Source organism: Lynx canadensis, chromosome B3, assembly GCF_007474595.2.
Source record: "Lynx canadensis isolate LIC74 chromosome B3, mLynCan4.pri.v2, whole genome shotgun sequence".
NCBI lineage: Eukaryota > Metazoa > Chordata > Mammalia > Carnivora > Felidae > Lynx > Lynx canadensis.
In genome coordinates, this window is record NC_044308.2 from 99,205,538 (window position 1) to 99,232,018 (window position 26,481).

The window sequence follows — 26,481 nt, forward strand, 5'->3', positions numbered from 1 at the left end:
ATTATGCTGCTACTCAGGTTGCTTCAAGAAATGGGAACACAGATGTTTGTGGCCAGTAAAACCCTTCGTGATGCCCAGATAGAAGTTTAACACTTAAGAGCATTGTACACATGATCTCTTGATATATTTGATCTGCTCCTTCCAGTTAAAGGGGAAGAAGATTTCTGTCCATCCTAAATGTGGTGGAACTTGAAACTTACCAGCCTTCTTTTGGCAGTTGCTTGGTCTTTACTTTCTTATTTACTCTTAATTCAAGCATCATTTTCCTCCCTTTGAAGGGAGAAAAACATTACACTTTGAAAAGTAAGATCATTCACAGCTTTTCCTATGTTGAGAAAACAAATTAAATAGTCACTTTGCCCTGACCGCCATCTCCTCCACTCTCGAGAGAGGAACCACGCCTTTACGGCAGCAGGCAAATTTAGGTTATTTGAACTGTCTCAACTGTCCTTTCTCCGCCCAACCCTGCCCATGTCTGTGCCCACCCTTCCTCCAGGCCTCTGTTGAAAATCTGATTTTTTTACCTTATTTTCCAGATACACTCCTCAACACAATTCCATCTGCTTTCTGTCCCCGACGCTCCCCTCCACTCCTCATGCTGTCCCTACGGTCACCAGTGACCTTTAAGTTGCCGAATTCTGTGGACACTTTCCACTTCTTTTCTCGGCTGCATTTGACATAGAACCACTCTCATTTGGAGATCTCCTCCAAACGAATGCTTTTCTTTTTTTTAACAACCACCTGTGTGCCAGTAGCTCCCAAATCTGTTTCTCTCCTCTGTGTCCGTGAGACAGCTGTTTACCCATAGGCACCTCAAACTCAAAATGTCCCAAGTCAACTTCATCTTTCTCCCACCTGATTTCATGTATTCCTGCCTCTGTGCCCCTAATGTCAGCTAGTAGCACTGCCATCCACCCAGTCACCCAGAAACTTGAGTCTCCTGCAGAGCTCTCCCCATCACCCTCCTTTCTCCCTGGCCTGCCCAAACCAACCGAAACAACCTAGAACATAAAATACTTGATTACCCGTCACCAGCTTAAGAAATCAAATTCTCTTGAAGTTTCCTTGTGGTAGACTTCCTGAATGTTTGTCGTGTGCCCTCCCCAGCGTCCTTGCTCCCGTCCCCCAGGTTCCAGCTCTCATCAGCACTCAGCAGCACTGCTGAGGGGGCTTGTTGTCTTTGCCTCTGTCTTTAGAGCTTGCGGATGAGTGGATTTTGCTCCTGATTTAAATCTTCAGGGGCTTCCCTCTCACCTACAGAGTGAAAGCCAGGCTCCCACACATAACCGAGGAACTTTCCAGGATCTGATCTCTGCCAGCCTTTCCAGCTTCCTTTCAGGTTGTCCTGCACCTTGAATTTTATGCTCTAACAACATCCAGCAATCCCTATGTCTCCAAACGCCCTGTGGTATTTTGCACTTCTGGCCTTTCTTCCTGAAGTTCCCTTAGCCAACAGAACCCCTCTCCCTGTTTGACCTGGCCAACTCCTGTTCATTCTCCAAGACTCTGCTCAGATGTATTTCCTTCTGGGCAGACTGGCTAGGTACCCAGTGCCCCTCCTCTGGGCTCTAGAAGCCCCCGCTACGCATAGTGTTTTACATCTTATTTTCTGTTTATCTTTTGCCTCCAGTGAACTGTTTATTAGTATATTCTAAAGGGCAGGCTTAAACTATACCTTTTCTGTTTCTTCAGCACTTCACATTGAGGTGCTCAATATAAATTTTTGTGAACTGATTGCCAGCATGTCAGTTGTTAAAGAGAAACCACAAAAGGTATCAAGCTTTTACATATCAGTGTCTGTGGAACCCAAATTAGCCTATGTTTACATCCGGTAAGTTGTCATCACGTACTTGCTGAATCTCGCTCTTTTAAATCAGATCTTCCCAGTCAGTGCGCCATAGCTTCCAGAGCACTGAGATACAAGTTTCTTCAACCTTTGGGATCACCAAAGCCACTTACTTCAGTGCCCTTGCAAATATTATTTTCTGTGTGTTCTTTGAGCCGAGAAAAGTTAACAAATACTAATTTAGGTGATCTCCATGTAAAAGGAGTCTGAAAGAAAAATCTGTAACTTGAGTTCTCAGCAATATTAAATAGCCAGCAATCTATCATGTTTAAACAATAGGAAGAAACAAAATGTCAATATCTATAAAAACATTTAAAACTAAAAATTCTTTAATTATTTTTTATTCTGATGATTTTAAGCACTACTCTTTTTGCTCTCTTTGCATAATCCTTTCCATGTTTTATAATCCTTATGAAATCGGCTAAGATTTTTTTTTCAATTTTTTAAATATTTTTATTTATTTTTGAGACAGAGAGAGACAGAGCATCAGCAGGGGAGGGGCAGAGAGAGAAGGAGATACAGAATCCAAAGCAGGCTTCAGGCTCTGAGCCATCAGCACAAAGCCTGACCTGGGGCTCGAACTCACGGACTGTGAGATCATCACCTGAGCTGAAGTCGGACGCTTAACCAACTGAGCCACCCAGGCGCCCCTCGGCTAAGATTTTTAGCTAATCTTAGCCTGCAGCTGCTGGATACTATATGTTTTGGGCATTGAAAGGCCCGGGCTACTGTCCGTTGAAAAACTAAGCCATAGTGAATTGCAATGAATGTTTGAATGAAATTGTTTCCTCACAAATACTCAAATAGAGTGTTCACATCAGCCTTTTATGCAAAAACCAAAAATGTTTCAGAGAATTCCTCCCAGTCCCCTGCCTTCTTTGGATTAACATTTAGAACCTCCCACTCTGTGGCTGTAATTTTAGAAGAGTTAAGTAGGATCCAGAACCTGAAGATGTGTTGACAGTAGATGTATTTCATAGTACCAATAATTTTGCAAGTATAAACAGTGATGTGTACAAAATTTTGCAAGTTTGCATGTTTTTTTTTCTTGGTGAGTTTAAAGCCAAGAGAACATATTTTTCTCATTTCTTGTGATTTTTTCTTCTCAGATATACAGCTAAATTGACTTTGGAGCTTCTAGTACTAGCTGATTCAGCCTAGTAACATAACAGATGGTGAAAACAGAATACAAGTGGGAAATTTCCTGGTGGAAATTAGCCAGTTTCCATGACCTATGTTAGGTCCTTGTCCTTTCATCATTTGGGGGACAAGGGTAGGACTCCCATCACTCCAACAGATGTGGCAGTGCATACCCATTGTATTCCAACAGGTTGTTTCCAAGAGAGGGAAGGACTACATCCTGAAACACATTCCAAACATGCACAAAGATCAGTTTGCGCTGACAGCTTCCGAGGCTCATCTTAAATACATCAAAGAAGCCGTCCGACTGGATGATGTTGCCGTTCATTACTACAGATTGTATAAGGTACAAAACTGCAGTCAGCCTGCAGCTTTTGGTTGTTGTTGTGAAATGTTTGTTTATTTTTGAGAGAGAGTGAGCGGGGGAAGGGCAGAGAGGGAGGACAGAGGATCCAAAGCAGGCTCTGCGCTGACAGCAAAGAGCCTAATGTGGGGCTTGAACTCGTTAAAGAGCTGTGAGATCATGACCTAAGCCCAAGTCAGAGACTTAACCCACTGAGCCACCCGGGGAACCAAGTCTGCAGCTTCTGAAGACAAAATACCTTCATGATTTGAAGAAGCTTTTATTAAAAGTTGTCATATCATTTTTTAGTGGGCTTTTTTTTTTTTTTTTAAAAAGGATTCATGTGAACTGTTTCTCGTGGTAGTTCAGTCTTCGAGTTAATGATGCTTTTCCTCAGGCCTGGGAGCATGATAGAGTCCCTTTATAATGGTTCTAATACTGAGATGCCAAGTGGCTTCAAATTGTGAGTCTGGTTTTTCAGTGACTATGAAATAGTTATTTTTCTCCTTTCCAAATCTGCATCTCTGCCTTGGGGACTAACATTTGCAACTTTTTTTGATCAGTAATTTTTAATGTTCCTCTAAGTGAAGCCATACCTGCACTGTATCCATTAATTAGAAGAACGACCACAACAGCTAGTGTTTACTGAGTATTGTTTTTATGGGGCACGCTTTATTTTCTTTTTTAAATCCTTACAGTTCTATAAAATAGAAGCTGTAATATTCATTGTACAGATGAGGAAACAGACCAAAGACCACAAAACTAGCAAGGGGCAGAGCCAGGATTCAACCCAGGTCTACTTGACTAAAGGAATTTGTGGATAAAAATAGTGCCCAGCACATGTTAAGAATGATGTTAAGTTGTTACCATTATCATTGTTATTAATGTGCTTCTTATTACTACTATACCCTTTGTGGTAAGTTTAGCATAACTAGACCTTTGGAGACTAGTCTGTAGTTTGGATATGTTACTGGATGATCTTCTTGTCTGGTTCAGAAAACTTAATTAGGTACCAAAGAATGGTATTTTTTTTTTCTCACTTCTGTGCCCAAGAGATGAAATTGTTAATGTCCTGTCATCCTTGAGAGGCATAATTGAGTTCTATAAGATCTCTTTGGCCAAATTCCTGAAGGACGGAGTTGTTTGTTTGTTTCCTTGAGAGATTTCATTTGTGACACCTCAGTTTATATGAGAAAATGCAAATAAATGGCATTTGACAATCAGTTTATATTTTAAAATGTACAGGAAATATGAATCGTGTATAAGAAGGAGTGAGTGTAGCTTTAGAGTCAGATATCAGAAACCCTGCATCACCACTGTTATGGGATCCTAGGCAAATACAACTATAATTCTGGACCATCTATTAAGTAGGAATGGTTCAATACATCTCACGAGGTTGGGAAAATTCTATGATGTAATGAATCTGAAATAACCAGGTGGAATGTCTGGTACATTAATCAGTGCTCAATAAATACCAAGTGCTTCTCACTTGATAGGGAAACATAGTATTTTAAAGAATCCTGTTAGGAATTTATCTTTTGCTTAAAAGATTTACCTTTTATTTGCTTACGATGTGGTACTTCTACATGGCATAGAAAATGACTCTCTTGGGGCACCTGGGTGGCTCAGTCCGTTAAGTGTTGGATTTCGGCTCAGGTCATGATCTCGCAGTCCATGAGTTCGAGCCCCGCATCAGGCTCTGTGCTGACAGCTCAGAGCCTGGAGCCTGTTTCGCATTCTGTCTCCCTCTGTCTCTCCCCTCCCCCACTTGTGCTCTGTCTCTCTCTCTCTCTCAAAAGATCAATAAATGTTAAAAAAATTTAAAAAAAAGGAAATGACTCTCTTATCTTCTTAAAGCAAGATAATTAATAATAATGAAACTGAATGAAGTGGGGAAATAGATATTGTTACCTCATGGGCGGAGTTTTCATTCTTTAGAGAAATCAAGTGGCAGCCATTAAAACTGCTCGTAAAGTGGAAATAAGGTAGACAGAGGACAGGAAACATTCTGGGGGGAAAAACTTCTGTGTCCCTCTCCCAGTAGTACATGCCTGTGCCTGCACAGCCAGCATTTTTATGAGCACAATCTTATTTCAGGAAGCAATCAGAGTAGCCTTGAAGAGGAAATTGATCTAAACTCACAGTGATAGATTGATTTCTCCTGCTGAACCTATACTGTATGCGCCTTTCTTGATGTAAAAACATACTAGTTGGAGAAAACAGCCCAAATAGTGAAAATAGGCCATATCTTGTCTTTACTATACCAGATGAGAATGCATTTTCTAAAAATATTTCTTCCCATATTCTTGGGAACGCTGGCACTAAACATGCTCATTTATTTTTATTGAGGAATTTCATAATGAAAATATTTTAGTTACTTTGTGATTTTATTTATCTTCTATTTTGAACTTCATACCTTATATCCCATTATTACATATGAGCACTCCAAAGATGTGGTCAAATTTCAGAGTACATTTAAAATTCAGAGAACATTTCAGGGGTTTTTGTCCCCTACACTCATTTTAGTTGATTTTTTATAGTTTAGCTGGTAGAATGTATATCATATTGGCAAGTGACAATTGAACTTTTTAGAAATAAGTATTTTCTTTCCAAACAAACTGAATATAAAGCTTTTACAGTTTTTTATCCCCATGGGATGACAGTCTTAAATATTTAGGCGTGCCTCTGATTTTGGCTTCAGAGGCAAGAGAGTTACATAGTTTGAAACCTATAAAGTCTAATGCATCTCAGAATATATCGATGATATTAGATTCAAGATTCTGACATCTGGGAAAAGGAAGAGAACTAATAAATAAATAAATAAATAAATAAGCAGCAAAAATAGTATTGTTTACTAGAGTTTTCAGCGATGGCGGTATTTAGAATATTGTCAGATATGAAAGTGTATATAATATAGTAAAAACACTAATCCTTTGAAATCTCAGTGGTTTAAAAAGTAGAATATATCCTTGCTCATGTGTATGTGCTCATGATTTTCTTAAAGCTTATGGTAAGCTAGGGATGCAAAAAGATGAACAAAGTTATTTAAATTTTGTTTTTAATGTTTATTCTTGAGAGAGAGACAGAGCACGAGAGGGGGAGGGGCAGAGTGAGAGAGGGACACAGAATCCAAAGCAGGCTCCAGGCACTGAGCTGTTAGCACAGAGCCTGATGTGGGGCTCGAACTCAGGAGCTGTGAGATCATGACCTGAGCTGAAGTCGGATCCTTAATGGACTGAGCCACCCAGATGCCCCTGAATGAAGTTATTTTAAATCAAAAATTTTCTAATCAGATTTCTCCTTCTGTTTTTTCCCTTTGGTGTTTAATTGTCCATTGTACAAAAAAAACCCACTACTGTTTCATATGATTTTATTTCTATAGGATAAAAGGGAAATTGAAGCTTCTCTGATGCTTGGACTGACCATGCGAGGAATACAGATTTTTCAGGTCAGTAAATGAGAAATGAGTGTCAAGTGGCATCCGCCATGTCTCATGTTGACAGTGTACCTGTGTGGTCCTTGGACAGGTTCACTGGTTCATTTCTGGCCATCGACTGGCCATTACTTCCTATTTGTCTAGTACAAATGGGGATGATGTAGGATAAATGAAGTGATACAGTCCAAACCTTGACAGTAATAAGTCCTCTAGAATAGAAAGTAATAAGCCCAAGATTGGCTCAGGTTCATCACTAACAGATCATTAACATCCAAACATTTTTCTTTGTGTGTTACTGATTTTAAATATCCTGATTATAATGCTCCTCTGGAGCGTTACAACTGTGTAAAGAAAAAAAAAAATGACATCTTAATACAGTGGCAGACCACTGTATTTTAATTTTCATTACACTTTTCCAATACAGCCTGTCCCCTGTCCCTGTCACGCTTTTGCAGGTGGGATGGTATTATACCACAGCCATCAACAAGAAAGAGAGAATCCCTCTTTCTGTGAGACCAGGGAGAATATAAGAATCTCTTATCTTGACGTAGGCACAATATCCAATTATGAAAGTCTGAGTGCCTTATCTCATCTCTCCAATGCCTGAGTCTTTTTGGATTTTTTATTTAAATTTATGGATAGGCTCAAAGGGAAAAGGTTGCCTTGAAAGGCCAGTTAATGCAGTCACTCAGGAACCCAAAGCTACAGAATTGTCTCACTAATCTTTTAATTACTGTCTGAACATCTCCAAAGAGAGTTGAGGACCTCTTTCAGATTTTAATTACTGTATTTTAGTTTTCTGGGAGAGAAGTTAGAGCCATTTTAAAGTGTCTGGCAGTTTCCTCAGTAACTCTGTATGCATTAAAATTTTTTTCCACAGAATTTAGATGAAGAGAAACAATTACTTTATGATTTCCCCTGGACAAATGTTGGAAAGTTGGTATTTGTGGTAAGTTTAAAGTAACTGACTAAAGAAAAATTGCTCAGTTGTTTGTTTTTGTGGATTTTCGTTGTTCCCTGTTTTGTTTTTAAAAATAATGCTGTGACAGGCACAAAAGCTGATGTTTTTTTTTAAAAAGTTGAAAATGAAGACAACTCACTTTCTTATATTCTTATGTATGTGCTCTATTCGTTGCCACTCATAGGTCATGAATCTAAAATTAAGGAATTTTACAGCAAAAGAAATTATTTAATTTGTGAGTCTGGTCCCCACAGTGCTATCCTAAGTTGTTCTAGTTGCAGAAGAAATGTAGTGGGGGAATGTGCAAGATGACTTCAGCAAAGAGAATGATTTTCAAAAGCCTACATCAGAGGGATCAGAAAACGGAAAGCCATAATCACAGGATAAATTACTCTTGGCATGGGGGTAGGCCAGTTCTTTTGGAAGTTACTTCTTTTGAGCAAAGAATAAAGAGTGATATAAAAAGATGTTTCTATTAATATCTAACTCTTTGAAACTCATCATTATAAAGAAAGGTCTACAATTCTTAACAGGAAAAAAAAATGGTGTTATTTTTAGAATATTGAGAATAGTATCCTCTTTTTTGTTATAAGAGCAAATTCATGATTTTTCCCAGCTGTTTCTCTACTTTGCCGGCTCTATCCGGTTTGGGGCAGGGTTCAAAGAATTACAGTTAATAATATGTATATCTGGTGGTCATTAAAATCCATATTTTTTTCTTTGTTCAGAAATTGTTGGAAAAAAATACACAAAGGAGGAAGATAAGGATTTGTACACATACACAAGTAAAGAAGATGGCCTATATAAATAAAGGGCTGTATTGCCAAAGAGCATTTGGGTTCTGACTCCATACTGCCCTGTGAAGTCAAAGACCTGTTCCTGACTTTACATTATTTTAATTACTTGGGCCCAGTTCAATCTGATTTCACTTCACTCATATATCAAATGGGGCCCTACCTGCTTCCTCCTCACTTGCTCTCTCTCATTTAGGCCCTTTGTGAAAGGATCTGAGCTGTATGAAAATGAGCAAATTATTAGCCCATTACCCCAGTCATGTCCCAAATTGAGTAGACATAAAATGCATTTATGAAATTGAGTGTCTTAAGGGTCCTGGACACAGTGGTTCCTGAATCTAGTTTTGCATCGGTCTCATCTGAGGAGTTGGTTTAAGATAAAGATTTCTGGGCCTCATCCTCCTCCCCTAAGAGAGTTTTGATTCAGAGGGTGTGGGTTGAGGACCAGGCATCTATTTTAATGAACTTCCCAGATGATTCTTCTCACAGCCAGCCCAGTCCTGCCCCAGTCGTGTGACCTTGAGCAAGTTACTTAACCTCTGTGCATTGGTTTCTTTGTTCCCAAATGGAGATAATTGGTCCTCCCCCATAGACTGATTCTGAGGATTAAATGAGTCAATACCTGCCTAGTGCTCATTCAGTGTCAGTTATTACCATTCTAGCATTGGGATCCACTGGTGGTTCCTTTAAAATGAAAAATCGAGAGGTGAAAAATCCATTCCCAACCGAGATACACAGAGCCATATTGTTTTTTATTGACTTTAAGTGTGTGGTTAGAAGATGCCTCTCTCTGCTTTACTTCTCCCTTCTGGCTGAGAAGCATTATGTCTGCAGTATTCCTTATGCAATCCTGCTGCCCGGTTCATTCATAGGAAAGGTGAAGGAATTGATAATTCCATTTCTGGGGCATCTGGATGGCTCCGTTGGTTAAGCTCTTGATTTCAGCTCAGGTCACATGATCTCACAGTTTTGTAAGGTCCAGCCCCAGGCCAGGCTTTGTGCTGACAGTGCAGAGCCTGCTTGCTTGGGATTCTTTCTCTCTTTCTCTGCCCCTCCCTAGCTCAGATGCTTGTGTGCTCTCTCTCTCTCAAAATAAATAAACTTACAGTTTTCCATAACTATAAAAAACTGCCAAACTCTCACCCTCAGCTTATGTTAATGAACTTTATGTTAATGATCCCAAACTTAAACAATGAGATTCCTGGTATCTCCGATAGAAATACTTAACGGTACTTATATCTCTTCCTTTCTCTTTCCTGTCTCATCCCTTGAGCTGTCCCTCTAGCTTCCACCTATCCCCTCCCACCCCCCCCCCACCTTTTTTAAATAAACCGTACACCCAGTGTGGGGCTTGAACTTAACAATCCTGAGATCACGAATTTCATGTTCTACCAACTGAGCTAGCCAGGTGCCCCGCACCCAGCCTCCCTCTTTTATCCAGCTGAAGAAGTTTCCCGTATTTTCTTAACCCTAAAAAGGTATTTATAGTGTTTGCTCTTATAACTCATTTATTTCCTCCTCAGAGTTTATCACAAACTATAGTTATCTTATATATTTATGTTTATTTGCCATCTCTCCCACCAGAATGTATTTCTGTGAAGGTAGCGACCTCGTCTGTCCTATTCACTGTTATTTTCTTGGTGACTAGCACAGTGTTTGGTACCTAGTGTTTAACAAATATCTGAATGCATCACGCTTCTAGAATGTCATCTTGTTTGCTGAATTAGGGTGTTGGAATTGCATTTGAAGATGCTTTCATGATGAGCCCTTCTCTTCTCCATTGTATAAATGGCCTGACTAGCCAGAGAAACCAAAGATACTCCTCCACCGTGTGTCGACCGGATGACCCTGGCTAGACACTTCCCTGAGTTTTTGGTAATCCTTGTCCTGGGACATTTTTGAAAAGGAAAACAGCAATTTATCTCTCGCTGAATTTTGAATGCAGCTTTATACATCTCTTTTTGAATCTGCACTTCTCCTTACTAAAGAGAAAATGAAGGGGACCTTGGCAAATTAGAGACTTACCTTCCAAAAGCTGACTCGTGCTTTTGCTCCACAGGGTAAGAAATTTGAGATTTTGCCAGATGGCTTGCCCTCCGCCAGGAAGCTCATCTACTACACAGGGTGCCCCATGCGCTCCCGACACCTCCTCCAGCTCCTGAGTAACAGCCACCGCCTCTACATGAATCTGCAGCCTGTCTTGCGCCACATCCGGAAGCTGGAGGAGAACGAAGGTATGGCAGTGTTGGGGGGGGAGAAGCACACACGGTGCCTTGGCCACCTCTGGCCCCTTAGTCTGTAGCTGCCATCAGTTGGGGCTTTAGACCCCTGCAAAATGGGATTCGAGGGCTGAGCCTCTCCAGATTCAGGGCCGTGTTCCGCCTCACATCTCACCACTGTCCCAGCACCTGCCCAAATACCTGAGGTCATCCCTATCATTTAGCTATCCCCGAGTACAGTCTCTTTAACGTTTCCCCACACTTGCTTTGAAAATCCTTGCAAAAAGCCACCACATGAAGATGCAGGGCAAGATTTATCTGCGACTCCGAGCACCTTGGAATCTGGAATTTTTTCCAGTGCAATTACTCCTTAGGTTAAAGTAACAATAAAGGTGGGAGACAGAAATGTCTCCAGTCTCTCTTATTGACTGCTGAGAGGACCCCAGGTCTGGGTCAGCAGGAATGACAAAGGAGAAAGAAGTTTTCTTCTTCTTTTTTTTTAATGTTTATTTATTTTGAGAGAGAGAGGGAGAACGGGGGAGAGGCAGAAAGTGAAGGAGAGAGAGAGAATCCCAAGCAGTTTCCACGCTGACAGCACAGAGCCCAACGCGGTTCTCGACCCCACAAACTGTGAGATCATGACCTGACCTGAAACAAGAGTCTGACACTTAACCAACTGAGCCATCTAAGTGCCCTGAAAGAAGTTTCCATTTGAGGATTATATCAGCCAGTCCTGTGGGGGCTTTGCTGAGATACATTTGGGGCCCCTGAAAAGGAGAATGAGTCACGGTAAGGAAGAGGAAGGCAGGGATTGGGGCCTCTAAGAGCAGGCTTCAACTCTACTGGTTAGCCCTTCATCTTAAGTCATGGCACCCAGGGTTATTCCATTTAACACACACGAACTTCTGATCCCCCAAAATGCTATTGTGCTCATTTGCCTATTTCTTTAAAAATTTTTTTTTCCTTAATGTTTATTTACTTTTGACAGAGAGATAGAGTATGAGTGGGGAGATGGCAGAGAGAGAGAGAGAGACAGAATGGAAGCAGGCTCCAGGCTCTGAGCCACCCAGGCGCCCCTGCCTATTTCTTTTTTTTTTTTTTTTTTCAACGTTTTTTTTTTTTATTTATTTTTGGGACAGAGAGAGACAGAGCATGAACGGGGGTGGGGCAGAGAGAGAGGGAGACACAGAATCGGAAACAGGCTCCAGGCTCCGAGCCATCAGCCCAGAGCCTGACGCGGGGCTCGAACTCACGGACCGCGAGATTGTGACCTGGCTGAAGTCGGACGCTTAACCGACTGCGCCACCCAGGCGCCCCGCCCCTGCCTATTTCAATGTCTTCCATTTGTGTTGTAGATTCCCATTGTGGTAGTTTTTATAATTCAATTGGATTAGATTTAGGATATCTGCATGAACATTTGGATGCAGATTCATATCCTTAGGTCCCTGTCTGAAACAGATTTCGACCTCTCAGACCCCAGCTTTCTCACAGAAACACAAATACTTGTCCTCTTAAGAAAAAACCTGAAAGAAGCTTGCACATCTAATCAATTTCTCTCAAAACCTATCTCTCTAACTAAATGAGACCCAGTTTGGGGATGCCACTGCATCTTAAGTAGCCATTAGAACATGAATCATTTTGCACGGTCTGCCACCAAACTGCTTTCTTGTCTTTGGAGAGAACTGGTGTATAACCACCAGGTGTATGGGCTTCCTCTGCTGCCAGGCTGCCCCTTCTTCCCCACGATGACTCATTGCTATAACAAGCACCTCTCTCCAATGCTGACATGATTATTAGGAGGACTCGAGATGGGACAGAAGCGCCAAGGGAACTTGTAAGAATAGGCGACTTACGTGCAGAGCCCATCATGTGCCAAATGGGTCACATTCCTAAATGGCCAGCTTATAGCACCTTAAGTTTATTTATTTCATCACCTTTGCCAGCATTTTAGCAGATTCTTGCTTAGATGACCGTAAGGGGAGCCCTTTAGAGCCTGAATGAATTCCAGAAGCCCTATAGGTTCTCAGGTAAAATGACAAAGAATTTTCAGTTCTTAGAGAGCAGGATTTTGTCTGTTACCACGCCTAGTAGTATCAAGTGCATTTGGGGGCTTTCGCGATTAGGGCAATGAAGGAATGATAAAGGTGTGGATTGTATTTGTTATTTGGGTAAATGTAGATAGATTTGGGCGGATATCTCCTTTTTTTCTTCTAAAGAAAACATACTTCTTTTCTTTTACGTAGAGATCCCTCACAGTCTAAAGAACACCCAAAATTAAGTTTCTCTGGGCCAGTTTTGGCCTGATGCCAGTTATTTCACTCACGCTTAAAGTCTTCATCACTTTTACAATAAAGCCCTTTTCTTAGCAAAAAAACAGCACAGAAAGAGAGTGTATTTTTCTTAAATTTAATTTAGATCCATCTTGTCTGAGATACTCTTTTAGCATCTTATGGTAGAAAATGATCACAAGAATTATTCCATAGCATTTAGAAGGGGGAGAATGCCTTTGTCATTAAAAAAGTTTAAAAACAAAAGTTTTTTTTTTAACCCAACTTTATTCAACAGTGGGAGCTTATTCTTAGGCCATATTCCAAGAGGTCACACTGCATTCTGTTCCAAAATAATATATGAAAAGCTCTGTGGTCTCTGGGCTTTTACAACAGAGGGAATCCAAAGAATACCAACACATTGGTAATCTGTGCTGTTGACTCCGGTGATTACTAGGGAGTTAAGAGGTTGCATTTCCCAGGTCTCAGAATAAACTTCATAATCACGTCAGCATTTCCTTCATGACACTTTTTATTTGTACCAGGTCTAAGTGATACAGCTCTGGGAAGGGAACACTGGCCAGCCACGTAGAACAGTAAGGCCATGCTGACACGCTGACACGAAGCAGATTAACGCTAGGCTCCTGTGAGGTAGACCACAGTTAGGCAAGCGCTTGCCTTCTGTTACTAGAGTAACCGTAATAGACTCCCAACCTGCTGGGAAGGGTTGGGAGTAAAAGGGCTATTTGTAAAGAGGCAGAAAGCTTTTAAGTTATTAGAGCCACAATTCCCACTTGTCTTAGAACTCTGGCACCCTAAAGAACTTTTTAGAAAACTGTTTTTTCACTTTCCACCTTTCCAAGTGCCACGTGGCTAGTATTTTGAAACCACAGTGAATAGAAATTGTATGAGAATTTTGCAAACCCTTTTATCTCTCCGTCTTCATGTCAACCCCTGTTGTCTTCAGAAAACAGGAATGTTTATAACCCAGTCTAGCCCTAAAACATGGATTTTAGATGATGCACATCTGTCTCAGATGTGTGTTTTGGGCTCTGGTGTCCTGCCCCAGTCTGCTTTCTGTGTGGCTGTGCATTCTCGCTGTTGTGATGCAGCCTGATTCCCTAGAATTGACATGAATGGCTGGAGCCCAAAAACGTACACATCGCCTTCTGCAAGCATTTTTGCATTTTGCATCCTGGAGAGCGCATCTTCTCTTTCTGCTAATGCTTCTTCCCTCCCTGAGGAAGCTGTGTAGATTATACTTCAGACACCAGGAGTGCAAGTGATTTCACTTACCCAAGAAACAAGACAATTAAATTCATCAGCAGGCCTCTGAGAACCCAATTAGTCTACAAGTTAGCAATTTCTGAAATAATATCAATTTAACATTCCTCAAATGCATTCTCCATCTTTAACATTGTTCTAATGTGTTATTTGTCATCAGCATTAAGAATACAAAGAATCTAAACTAGTTCTCTGTTTTACAGTTCTGACCTGAGACACAAAAGTATTGTATACCTGCAACTCACTTGTAACTTTGTGCCTTAATGTGATCGTTGCTTTAGCATTTGATAAAAGGGACTTTCTAACATTGCGTCTTGGTGTTAAAGAATGGCACTGACATGTTAAATCAAAGAACAGTTTTGTCAGTCAGAGGCCACATAGGTATAAATCATCAAACCAGTAGTGATGACTGTGTTTTCTAAGTAGATGGTAAAACCTCACTAGTTCACACCCCAAATGGAGAAAAACAGTTTTCACTAATGAAAAACTAAATGTTAGAACTCTTTGAAGGAAATTTATAGAAGAATAGTTTTATTTTAAATTATATTCAGCAGTCAGAACTGAGCTACTGAATGGGCCAAATTGAACAAATGAAATCATTGGCAATTAGTGTAATTATATTTATCAAACAGTCTTCCATAGCAGTGCTTCTGAAACTATTTGTGGGGAAGGACCAGATTTTTAACATTCCTCATCCACCGTGGACTGATACTTTTACAAAATACAAAAGCACCTTAAGTGGCTGTCACGGCACTGTCAGGTTGCTCTGAAAATCTCTATTTATTCTCACTTACTGAGCTTCCATCGCTGTGGACCAATAACAACTTGCAGACAAGAGGTGGTCTGGCGACTCTACTTCAAATAGCACTTTTCCGAGTTTTGAAGCATCAAAACCCTTTGAGTAGTCTCAGTACTCGCTCAAATCCGTTGTACTGGTTTTTGCTCATCTTCCTAAGTTGACCCCCTCCCACCCACCCGGGTCAGAACCCTCACGGCGCCTAGATCCTGGGTGTGATCCTGCTGAACTAGATCCTGTGTGTGAACTTGCCCGCGTTCTTAGCCTGATGTGCCCTGTAGGCTAACCAGGCGTGTCTCCCCCTCCCCTCCCCTCCCCCGCCCGCCGTCCTGCGTGAATGTGCTCCTCACCTCGCAGAGAAGAAGCAGTACCGGGAGTCCTACATCAGCGACAGCCTGGACCTGGACGTGGACCAGCTGGAGAAGCGGTCCCGGGCCAGCGGCAGCAGCGCGGGCAGCGCCAAGCACAAGCGCCTGTCCCGCCACTCCACCGCCAGCCACGGCAGCTCGCACACGTCGGGCATCGAGGCGGACACCAAGCCCCGAGACGCAGGGCCGGAGGACAGCTACTCGGGCAGCGCCATCCACCGCAAGCTGAAGACCTGCAGCTCCACGACCAGCCACGGCAGCTCCCACACCTCCGGGGTGGAGAGCAGCGGCAAGGACCGGCCGGAAGAGGACTCGCAGGACGACGGTAAGCCGCTCGCCGCGGCTTTCCAAGCTGGCAGCGCTGAGCCGCTGTCGCTCGCCCCCTTCTTTCTCTTGCCTCGTCTTGTTTCTGGTTTTTTTTTTTTTTCCCAAGCATCCCTTCTGGAGAACTGCTGTGTAGGGCACAGCCGGGGGGTAGTAATGGACAGGTGTCCTGCACCTTCCCCCGTGATTTCGGGGAGTTGCTCGTGTCGGTGAACAAAGCATCCCTCTGGTCACGATCCTTTGCCGCCACAGGGTTGGACGCCAGCGGAGGCTGAGTCCTGGCGGTTTAGCCCAAGTAGAGGAGAGATCGGTACCGCAGCACTCGTGTCTGCATTTCTGGTTCCCAGATTAAATAGGCATCGGTGAGGACAACAGCAGAGACTCAGTGATAGCGACAGAAATGTCTTAAACTTGGCAGAGGAAAAAAAAAACAAAAAACAAGACTTGAGCCCAGGCCATTGGTTATTTAGTATTTCTTCAATTCCTCCTATGCAGCCAGAACTCTGGGAATGTAAAAGAAAGTTAGCACCTGGATGCTTAACTCTGTTAAGGAGAGAAAAACCAGACTGTCTCAGCCAAACTTAACATATGTGGGCATCTTTTTTATTATTTTTATGCCTCAAGTGCTATAGCATTCGGGTTTGGGGAAAGGGTAGTGACTTCATTAAGGAAAACGACAGCCCATTTGCTTGCTTACTGTAGAATTCATGTGGATCTCTAGTGAAGTCAGCTGAATGCCCTGCGGGCAGGCAGGTCTGGAAATGGGGAGCTTCATGAACTACTCCTTGTGCAGGTGACAGCAGTCTACTCTGGCTTAGGCATGTGGCCCATCAGTCTCAGTTGCCCTTTGTCATCTCAGCAAGGTGGTATAGCTCTTTCCTTCTTTCTCACAGAGGAAAGAATAACACAGTTCAATCGTGGCATTAGAAGACATGTAGATAACACAGCAACCCTGTGAAAAAGAGAGCAAATACATCTAGTTGAGAACTGTCCTAGAGTTTCCTATTGTAGATTCTCATTAGCAAATGTATTTTAAAATCTGAATAATTACAGAGCCTCCCGCAAAGTGTGGCTACGAATGCTGGCATCCATTTCCCTTCGTGTCACTAAACGTCTTTTTCTTCTTCTGTGTCAGAAATAGAGATGTTGGTTGATGACCCCAGGGACCTGGAACAGATGAATGAAGAGTCTCTGGAAGTCAGCCCAGACATGTGCATCTACATCACCGAGGACATGCTCATGTCACGGAAGCTGAATGGACACTCTGGTGAGCTCTTGTGGGAAGTCCTTCTCCTGAGCTAGTGGATGGTCTTGGACTAAGGAGCAGGTGCCTCAGAAAACAGAAGGGTCAGGGTGGAGCTCTCGATCAGAAACAGGGCTGGAATCAGAACCTTTCCAAGTCAGTGCCATAGACTGCAGGGTCGAGTACCTCGTGAGGAAGAAAGAGAACAGAAGGGGAGAAGCATCTAGGATGGGGAATTAGCATCTCCTCCCCTGTGCTCAGCACAAAGTGGTAAAACACAGTTTTCTCTTTGTTGCTGTTGTTTTGTTTTGCTATTACAAATGATAATCAGAGAATCCTAGAATACATCTAGAAGGGACCTCGGAGACCTCCTTTTTACTGATGAGAAAACCCATAGATGAGGGGGACAGACGCTTATGTGGCTAGAAACAGAAGTCAGGTCTCTGAGTTTGGTTTGTATTGCTTTTCCCCAACTAGATCAGAGTGGGTATCGGAGTATGGAGGAAAAAGTGTCAAAAAATGTTGGCATAAAAATGCATTCCTATTATATTCTGTATTTGATTAACTCTACTAGGACACTTGCATTCACTGTAAACCTATTATGGGATTATGTAATACGATATATAATAATCTATTTCTATCAAATAAAAGATATTACCCTTCGATATTACTGCAAAAAACCACAGTATGGGTTTTGTTTTCAATTTTTTTTAATGTTTATTTATTTTTGAGAGAGAGAGAGAAACAGAGCTCTAGAGGGGAAGGGCCGGAGAGAGAAGGAGACACAGAATCCAAAGCAGGCTCCAGGCTCCGAGCTGTCAGCACAGAGCCTGACGCAGGGCTCGAACTCCCGAACCACGAGATCATGACCACGAGCCAAAGTCAGACGCTTAACCGACTGAGCCACCCAGGCGCCCCAGGTTTTGTTTTTAAACCTCAGTCACTCCTAACTGCTCTCGCCACATTTTATGAATTGGTCTCCGTTCTGTCTAAAAAACATACCTTAGGAATGAAGTCGAAATGGCCCAGGTACTTACTGGTCAGCTGCTTTGAGCTTTGAGTGAAAGACCCTGTTTACAACTGGGGTGACCTGCCATTGCTGTGTCAAGACCCACGGTCCCTGATAAGTGAGCCTCACCCATGCAACAGGTGCTGGGAATGAGAGAGAAACAAGACCACAGTACACATGGTCCCCTCATCCTGGCATTGAATCTGTAAAAGCACAAGGCTCCTTTTATTGCAGAATTTCCTCTGCTCACCTAGCAGAAGCATGGCCTCCAGATGCTCTGCGGGGAATAGACCTGCCAGTGGTTACAGAGAACCGCTCTGCCTAAGCAAACACAGATTCGTCAGGCTGCTTGCTCTGGTCATGCTTCAGGCTTAGAGTTCTCAAACCAAACTTTACCCCCGTTTCTTTGCCCATTTACTTTCTTACATAGATGTCTTCCCTCACAAATACATTTTAACACATATATTAAATATAAATTTACAATTTTATGCACATTATATGTACATGGATATCATGCTCTCACTCGATATGTGCATGTGTATTTTTGTGGAAAGAAAACTGTCCAAACCATATACACCGAAGTGTCCATGGGAGGAGGGGAGATGAGGGAAACAGACTTTGGCTTTTTATTTATATATTTCTATGTTTAATTTTTATGGTAAGATTTTGTAATTTTAAGTAGAAATAAAATTTAAATAAATAGGGTGGCTGTTTAAAGAGGTTTTTATACAAAAAAAAATGCTTTTTGAAATGTTATTTATTGAAAAAGAACCTGAATGGTTAACAATGAGCAGTTATATGCTGTCCATATAGTGAAATATCATACAGCCATTAACTAATGACACTTTTAAAGAATATTTAATAATATAAGAAAGATAGGTAAGAAAAACAGCACAAATTGTATAATCAGGATGATCTCAAATTACAAAAATGTATATATGTATATGAAAAAATACATAAAAATATGAATAGCCTTTCTCTGGATGATGGGGTTGTGATGATCTTATTTTCTTCCTCGCATCATCCTCCTCTTCCAAATTCTCTACAATTTGAGCATTTACTTTTTTTTAACATTTATTTATTTTTGAGAGAGAGAGAGAGAGAGAGAGAGAGAGCGTGAGCAGGGGAGGGGCAGAGAGAGAGAGGGAGACACAGAATCCGAAGCAGGCTCCAGGCTTTGAGCTGTCAGCACAGAGCCCAATGCGGGGCTCGAACTCAAACCATGAGATCATGAACTGAGCTGAAATTGGATGCTTAACTGACTGAGCCACCCAGGTGCCCCTACAATTTGAGCATTTAAACATTGTTTCTCAAGCATGGAGCTGAGATCAAATAGCGATGGAAGTTTGGTACAAGTCAGGTTAGTGTTCTCAGCACCAGACTTGTGCTGACTTGTCTAATGCGGAGTTTGGGTTTGGGAGCACATAATTTACAGACATGGTGGCCAAGGACACATTTACCAGGAAGTCCAGAAGGACCCATGCCAAGTGCCAACCAAGGACACCAGTCCACGTCATCCTCTGAAGATTTGTCAAAAGTTTAAAGCTTTTTAAAAGATAAAGATATTCTCAAGAAAGACCCCCTACTAAAGCAGTCTGTACCAACCCCCAAAACATAAGTACCCACCTGAAGGCTTTTAAACTGTCTACATGTAAACCAAGAATGTCCTCCTTCCATGTTTCAATTGAACAAAATATCAAACACTTAATATATACAAGGTATATACTCGTCACTGAATCGTTAGACGTCATTTCTAAAGAGTTAAGGGATAAAACACAAAAGGCCATTTCTGAGGTTATCAGCAAGTAGCTAAATAAAAATCATATTGCACTCCAGGTTCCTTTTTTATAAGGTGAGAATGTGCTTTATCTGAGAAGCCATTTGGCCTTAAGAATCTGGGGTTTGACTGACCTGCTTCATCTATTTGCAAGAAAAATGTCAGTGATCTCCACTTCCATATCCAATTCTTGTTAGCAGTTTTATCTTACGAAACATTTTTTCCTGGTGCTTCACTCAACATGCTAGAGCCACAGAGGGAAGTTTCAGCCCTGGATTTCTGTTTCCAAAATATTAGGAGGTGACTCCTGGGCACTGGGGTGATTTAGGGCCCTGTCACTCTCAGAGATCCAGAACTGAATGCTTAGGGTGGCCTCCCACTCGTGGCCTCTCCCCAGCAGGATTTGTTGTAGGAGGCAAGTGCCACAGGGCCCCTGTCAGCCCGAGGAGCTCTGAGTTGGGTGTGTCCCGTGTGCAGGCCCTGTACCTCGCCCTTTCCATGCATTTACTCGTCAGTCGTCATTAAACTCTGTTGGATAGACACTGCTGTCAGGCCCACTTTATAAGATGAGACCGAAACATAGGGGGGCTAAGTCACTGGCCAGCATACACAGTTAATTACTTTTCTGGGCCTGCTTCCGGCTCAGATCCGTGTGACTCTGGAGGTCAAGCCCCACACTACACTTTAACCATCCATCTAAAGGGACCCAAACCTAGACGGCCGTGTCACAGTTTAGCTTTAGGAGGGAGACTGCTTTACATCTACGGTCTTTGTTTTTGTTACTAATTTCATCATAAATAGCTTAATTAGAAATTGTAGTTCACCTTAGAAAAGGCAGACTCTAAACTCCTTCATGTACGCTGACCCCACATTTATCCCTCTCCCCCTTATTTACTGTGAGACAGGAGATGGGATGTGTCCTAGGCTGGTTGTCTACCACGGATGAGTCACAGTGAGATTTTTCAGGAACGGTTAATACTTGACCTTTCAGTCTCGGTGGTAGCATGTGTCAGATAGGTGGCAAAAAGTATGAATAAGGAACTCTTCATTGTTGTTGTTTTTCTGTGTTTTACTTCAGGGTTGATTGTGAAAGAAATTGGTTCTTCCACCTCTAGCTCCTCAGAAACAGTTGTGAAGCTTCGTGGCCAGAGTACGGACTCTCTTCCACAGGTACAGAAGGAATCGAAATGTTTAAGTTGTGCACTGAAGTTACAGAAAATGTTAAATTGGAACTTAACGTTTATATTTATATAAATGAGCAAAAATTAAGAACCATAAGGCAGTGATTCTTCTTAGGTACATTCTAGCTTTATCCTCAGTTGATAACCATTGTGTTTGCTAGTTCCATTCATCTCTGAGTTGATTTTCATTTGGATAAATTATATACTTTGTTTCCCACTTTATAGAGGTGGGAAGTGTGTAACTTCAGACTTCAGGTTGTGTGTGTGAACCTCAACAACTGAGAGAATAATTTTCTTGTCAGGCGTGTTATGGCAGAAACGTTTCCACGCTGATTATTCCATTCAGATTGCGTTTTCAAAGTATGCTGAGTGAGACTGATAACCTGTGATCACTTGCTAGACTATTAAAATATCAAAAGATAAAATACTCTGAAATTCGTCGTTGTAGCGTCTGGATCTATTCCACAGCTGATATACTCACCTCTATTTCCTGTGTATTCTCTTTCTCTCTCCTTTATGACTCTCTTTCTTGGTCCATCTCTGTCTTTTTTGGGTTTTGTGTCTTTTTTGCTTTCTGTGTGTGCTTCTCTCTTCCCTGTTTTCTTTTTCATTTCTATGTGCACATGATGTTTTATTACATATTTTTTTGAATACTCCAGTGAATAATTTCTAAAGCAGTATGTGTAGCATGATGATTACAAATCCCAGGTTCCACTGCCCGGGTTTGCACCCAGTTCTGTCACCCGGTGTTAGATCTTCCTGTACGTAAGTGCTTGTGGTGCACAGCTGAGGATCAGATTCCACACCTGCAAAATGGGAAGCGCATTTGCGTGCCTGCTGTGTGGATTCGTGAGGATGACCTAATGAATTCTGTGTGGGAAAGCCCGTTGGCACCTGGGAAGCCGTGTGGGTCCAGGGGATCTTCTTCAGGGAGTGCTCGGATGTGATACTTCCAAATAAAACGGTTTTGGGCTCAGACCCTGTTCTCTCCTCCTGGTGCTTTTGCCTTTAGCAAAAAGTGATCTCTTATTCTAACGAGGTTGGCTTTTGTGGTGTTCAGCAGCAAAAGCTGAGAGGTACAGTGCCCTGTTTCCTTAAATAACCCATTAAGCATCTTTCATTCATGTAATTATCTGAGCCATTTTTTAACCTATTTATGTTTTCAGCCAGTACGACTTCTGGGGATAATGAGTTCTGTAAGTCTGTTGCCCGCTGTGTGGAGTATTTGGCACAGCACCTCCTACAGTGTTTGGGAGCTGCCTCTTGCCTCCCAACCTTTCCGTACTTTGTATTATTTTTCTATCCAAGAACTCTAGCTTTAAAAAAAACAAAAAAAAACCCCAAAAAACTGTTCTTCAAATTGTATTCCTTGAGTAATTGGCTCATTTCCGCATTTCTTATGAAAATAATAATAGAGCTCAGCATGAAAGTATTACTGTATAGAATATGTTGATTGTCATATTCTAGTAGAAAGAAAAAGGAAAAGAAACTATATCTGTACGTATCTAGCCTCCTTTTTTTTTTTTTTTTTTTTTTTTTTTTTTTTTTTTTTTTATTTTTTTTTTTTTAAAATTTTTTTTTTCAACGTTTATTTATTTTTGGGACAGAGAGAGACGGAGCATGAACGGGGGAGGGGCAGAGAGAGAGAGGGAGACACAGAATCGGAAACTCTAGCCTCCTTTTAAGACATTTTCTTGACTTCTGAGATGCTAGAGACAGGCTTCTGTTGCATTTACTTCCTTTGCCTTGGATTATTCATCTGTAAAATGGGGAGAATAATAGCACTGGGCTCATAGGGCAGATGGGAAGAGTAAACAAGTAAATATATAATATCGTGTTTAGGTGAGAGCTTTGCACATAATCAGGGCTCAGTAAATGTTAGCCACTCTGACTGTTGGTAGTGGTGCTGTTTTCCCTGCAGGACCTCAGACCGGAAATCACTTTCTAACATATAAGGATTCCATAACCTTTTACGATTTTGCAGTGTCGCTCTTTACAAGGGCAAAATAGCGCTAACCTGTCACTTTAGTCATCCTCTTGACGTGGTTTTAACCTTACTTTATTTTGCAGACCATATGTCGAAAACCAAAGACCTCCACCGATCGACACAGCTTGAGCCTTGATGACATCAGGCTTTACCAGAAAGACTTCCTGCGCATTGCAGGTCTATGTCAAGACACTGCTCAGAGCTACACTTTCGGGTGTGGCCACGAACTGGATGAGGAAGGCCTCTACTGCAACAGCTGCTTGGCTCAGCAGTGTGTCAACATCCAAGATGGTTTTCCAGTCAAAAGAACCAGCAAGTACTTTTCTCTGGATCTCACTCATGACGAAGTTCCAGAGTTCGTTGTATAAAGTACGTCTGCGTGTAGCTAGCCACACAGGCAGCCTGCTGTCTGCTGGAGGCCGGAGAAGCCACGGGTTCTCTCTTTAAGTATCGTGCCATATTTTCTTCACCCCACCACATAGCTCTTTCCTTATGATATTTGCAATGGAAATAAAAGCCTTGGGACAATTGCACTTTAAGTATTACACAGAGAGAAAAGAACTGCAGAGAAGGTACAGCAAGACAAGTGCCCGGAAGTTCGTGACCCTTTGGAAGGAAATGTGCTTTACTGGTTACCAAGCCTTCAGAATATTGAATTGTGGTGTGTTTGTCCCTCGTTTTGTTTTTCAGTTTGATCATACGACATCACATTTTTTATCATGTGAAAGATGTTATTAGATTGATTTGTTTGCTTGTAAATGTGTGTGTGTGTGTGTGTGTGTGTGTGTGTGTGTGTGTGTCTCCCTCATGCACGTGGTTTGAGGGAGGAGAGAAAGGAGAGTCTCTCCTTTTAAGGGAGAAACCATTGCCTGGTACATAGCCATTGCCGCCTCGCTGGGGCTGTCCCAAAGTGAACACTAATGAAGTGGTCAAAATCTTGTAGTTCTAGCAAGCCAAAGATATGTACATAACAGAAATGCAGCCTGGGGCCAAGAAGACATGAATGAAGCAATAACCAGAAGGCTATGTGTGCTGTGATGCCTTGTGACTCCTTCATGCCTGGTCAGTGCCCTGTCCTCCTCCTGCTCTTCGCGAAAGCTCTGGGACCCAGCTAGTTTCTCGTCCAAGTAACTCATCAGTTGTGTTCACGTCTTCGTGCGTTTTGTAGAGTTTGTAAAACCAGTTTCTGTTAAAACTATGGAAACGTCTTAGAAAATGTTTGTGCTTGGTGTTTTGTTTTGTTTTTTTTTAAATCAACAACAAATTGTAGTAATGCTTGTTTCTGCTTAAGCAAAACACCCTAACTATACATATATGTTATACATATATAAATACCTGAGATTGTATGTGTTTATATGTGTTTACAGCTTATTAACGCTTCATTTTGGCTTCCATGACTGTTTTGTGTACATAGTCATTCTTGTTTAATATGGAGGAGGTGTCACTGAATGAATGATACCTACAGACAATCAGTTAATATATGCAGAGTTAAGAACAACTGTTTTCCCATGTGTCTTTTGCCATGATTCTCAACCCTGGTTGCACACTAGAATTATTTGGGGAGCTTTAAAAACAATAACACTGTCTGGATCCCACTTCAGACCAATAAAATCAGTCTGTTGCAGTGAGGTCCAGGTGGAATTGCCTTTTCCTTTAAAGCTCTCCAGATGGAGCTAATATGCTACAGGGTTTAAAACCACTGCTCCAGAGGGTGTCTTTTTCTTAATTTTGAAGTTAAGGTATACAGAAAATGTCAGTGTTTGAGAAAGGACCATTTTTAAGACAGTTACTGCCACTGCTATTAGGATATATAATGAAACCTCGTCAGGAGAGTGAATTGATCAACCTTTAGATGTACAGAAACAATGTTGTTCACACTTCAGGAGAGAACTTTAGCACAATGTCTTTCTACGAGATGTTTGTAATGATTTCGTATTTAACGACATTTGTTTACCATATTTTGATACACCATTTTTTTATCTGCCAGGTTTTCTTAAAAAAAAAACTATATATTATTTTCTAGAGAAACAGTCATATTTTTATACAAAATTAAGTTTTCAGGTAACAAAGAAATCGATTTAGGGTACAGCAGAACATGCAGTGTTCCCCAGGGGCGGGAGTCAGTATTATGAACATAAGGGGAGTGTGGACAAGCCTCACCTGTGCTGTGCTCGGATGCCCGCGTGCGGATGGGGCAGGCCAGTGTGGACACTGCAATCCCAATCGAATCAGTTCAACCCGACACTTGGAAAAAGGAACAGAAGTTCTATAGAGTTTTGTAGTCATGCGATTATTTTGTTTTTATCAAAAGTTTTAAAAGAACCAAAGTTTTCAGATACCAGAATGTACAAGTGTCTCAGTCTTCTGTATGAAAGGGTAGAAGGATCATCTAATGACAGCTTCACTTATAAGTAAGTCGTTAAATAGTCCACCATTTCTTATAGATGCTTAAGGGACAAATCCTAGGAAGTTTAACTCTCAAGAGCCCAGATCATAATGTGGTGCGTTTCCCTAGCTCTTAGCGTTTCTTGCAACATCGAGGCAAAAGCATATTTAATTCAGTATGTAGCGCTTTAGTTTCTCTGTGCTTCAGCCAGAATCAGGTCTTCAGGGTTTTGCCAGCATTATTGGTGGTTTTGCACACCCTCTTTCTAATTGGGTTTATGCATAGTCTTGTGGGTTTTCAAAAATGAAACATGCTAAGGAACATTTTTGCTTTTTGATTCTCTATTTGTGGCAGAATTATATATATGTATATGAAAATCCATTTTGGTTATCTACGTTTTGTATTTGGAAATTGTTTTAAAAAATAAAAAAGGAAAAGAAACGTACGAAGCTGTTATTTATTCTGCATTTGTTAATATCATCGCTAGTCGGTATACCAGTTGGTATATACTGCCTCGATACAGCGACATTTGTATTTGCAACAATGAGCTTTATATCTACATAAACTGTAAATAATCCTTTCTGTGAAAGGATCATCATATCAGGAAGATACCAAAAGTGTGTAAAAGAAAACTGCATTATTTTGTAATGATTTCTTATAGGCATTTCATGGTAAGATTAGCAGTCAATAAAGTTACTTTTTATTTGTCTTTAAAGTGCCGTTTTTTTTTTTTTTTTAAGAGTTCTCAATTAAGCAAGAAGCATTAAAGCGTGAATGTTTTCTTTATGTTCTTCTTTCTTATAATAGGCCATGTTGAGGAACATGTAAGGGTCCACGGTGGTAGGATTCTGAGCCCGGAGCCCCCCGTGGCGAAGCTGGTGGGGACTGAGCTGCCCCTGCTCCTGCTCTGCGTGTGTGAGGAGTTCACATATTAACTCCTTCATCCTCGTGTTTGCATACGGCGGGGTCTGTTCTCATTCTCGACCTAGAGACGAAGGAACCGAAGCTCAGAGAGGCAGTGGCAGCCAGCCGCTGTGCAGGCCTGAGCTGTGGGGCTAAAAGCACTCGATAAGATACAATATTTTATTTTTTTAAATTAAAATCACTACTTTAACTTTTC

At 41.5% G+C, this 26,481-nt stretch overlaps 1 protein-coding gene across 3 annotated transcripts in view; it reads left to right on the forward strand.

Moving 5' to 3' along the window:
- The window catches only part of FRMD6 (FERM domain containing 6), an 80,105-nt gene extending 54,029 nt beyond the window's left edge, over positions 1-26,076 (forward strand). For all 3 annotated transcript variants that reach the window (XM_030319089.1, XM_030319091.1, XM_030319090.1), the window contains exons 7-14: positions 3,177-3,332; positions 6,712-6,777; positions 7,646-7,714; positions 10,580-10,754; positions 15,444-15,779; positions 16,914-17,045; positions 20,886-20,977; positions 23,059-26,076. In XM_030319089.1, coding sequence (XP_030174949.1) covers positions 3,177-3,332; positions 6,712-6,777; positions 7,646-7,714; positions 10,580-10,754; positions 15,444-15,779; positions 16,914-17,045; positions 20,886-20,977; positions 23,059-23,343 — 1,311 coding nt within the window. In that variant the 3' untranslated portion in view covers positions 23,344-26,076. The remainder of the gene's footprint in view (positions 1-3,176; positions 3,333-6,711; positions 6,778-7,645; positions 7,715-10,579; positions 10,755-15,443; positions 15,780-16,913; positions 17,046-20,885; positions 20,978-23,058) is intronic.
- The last annotated feature ends 405 nt before the right edge of the window (positions 26,077-26,481 follow it).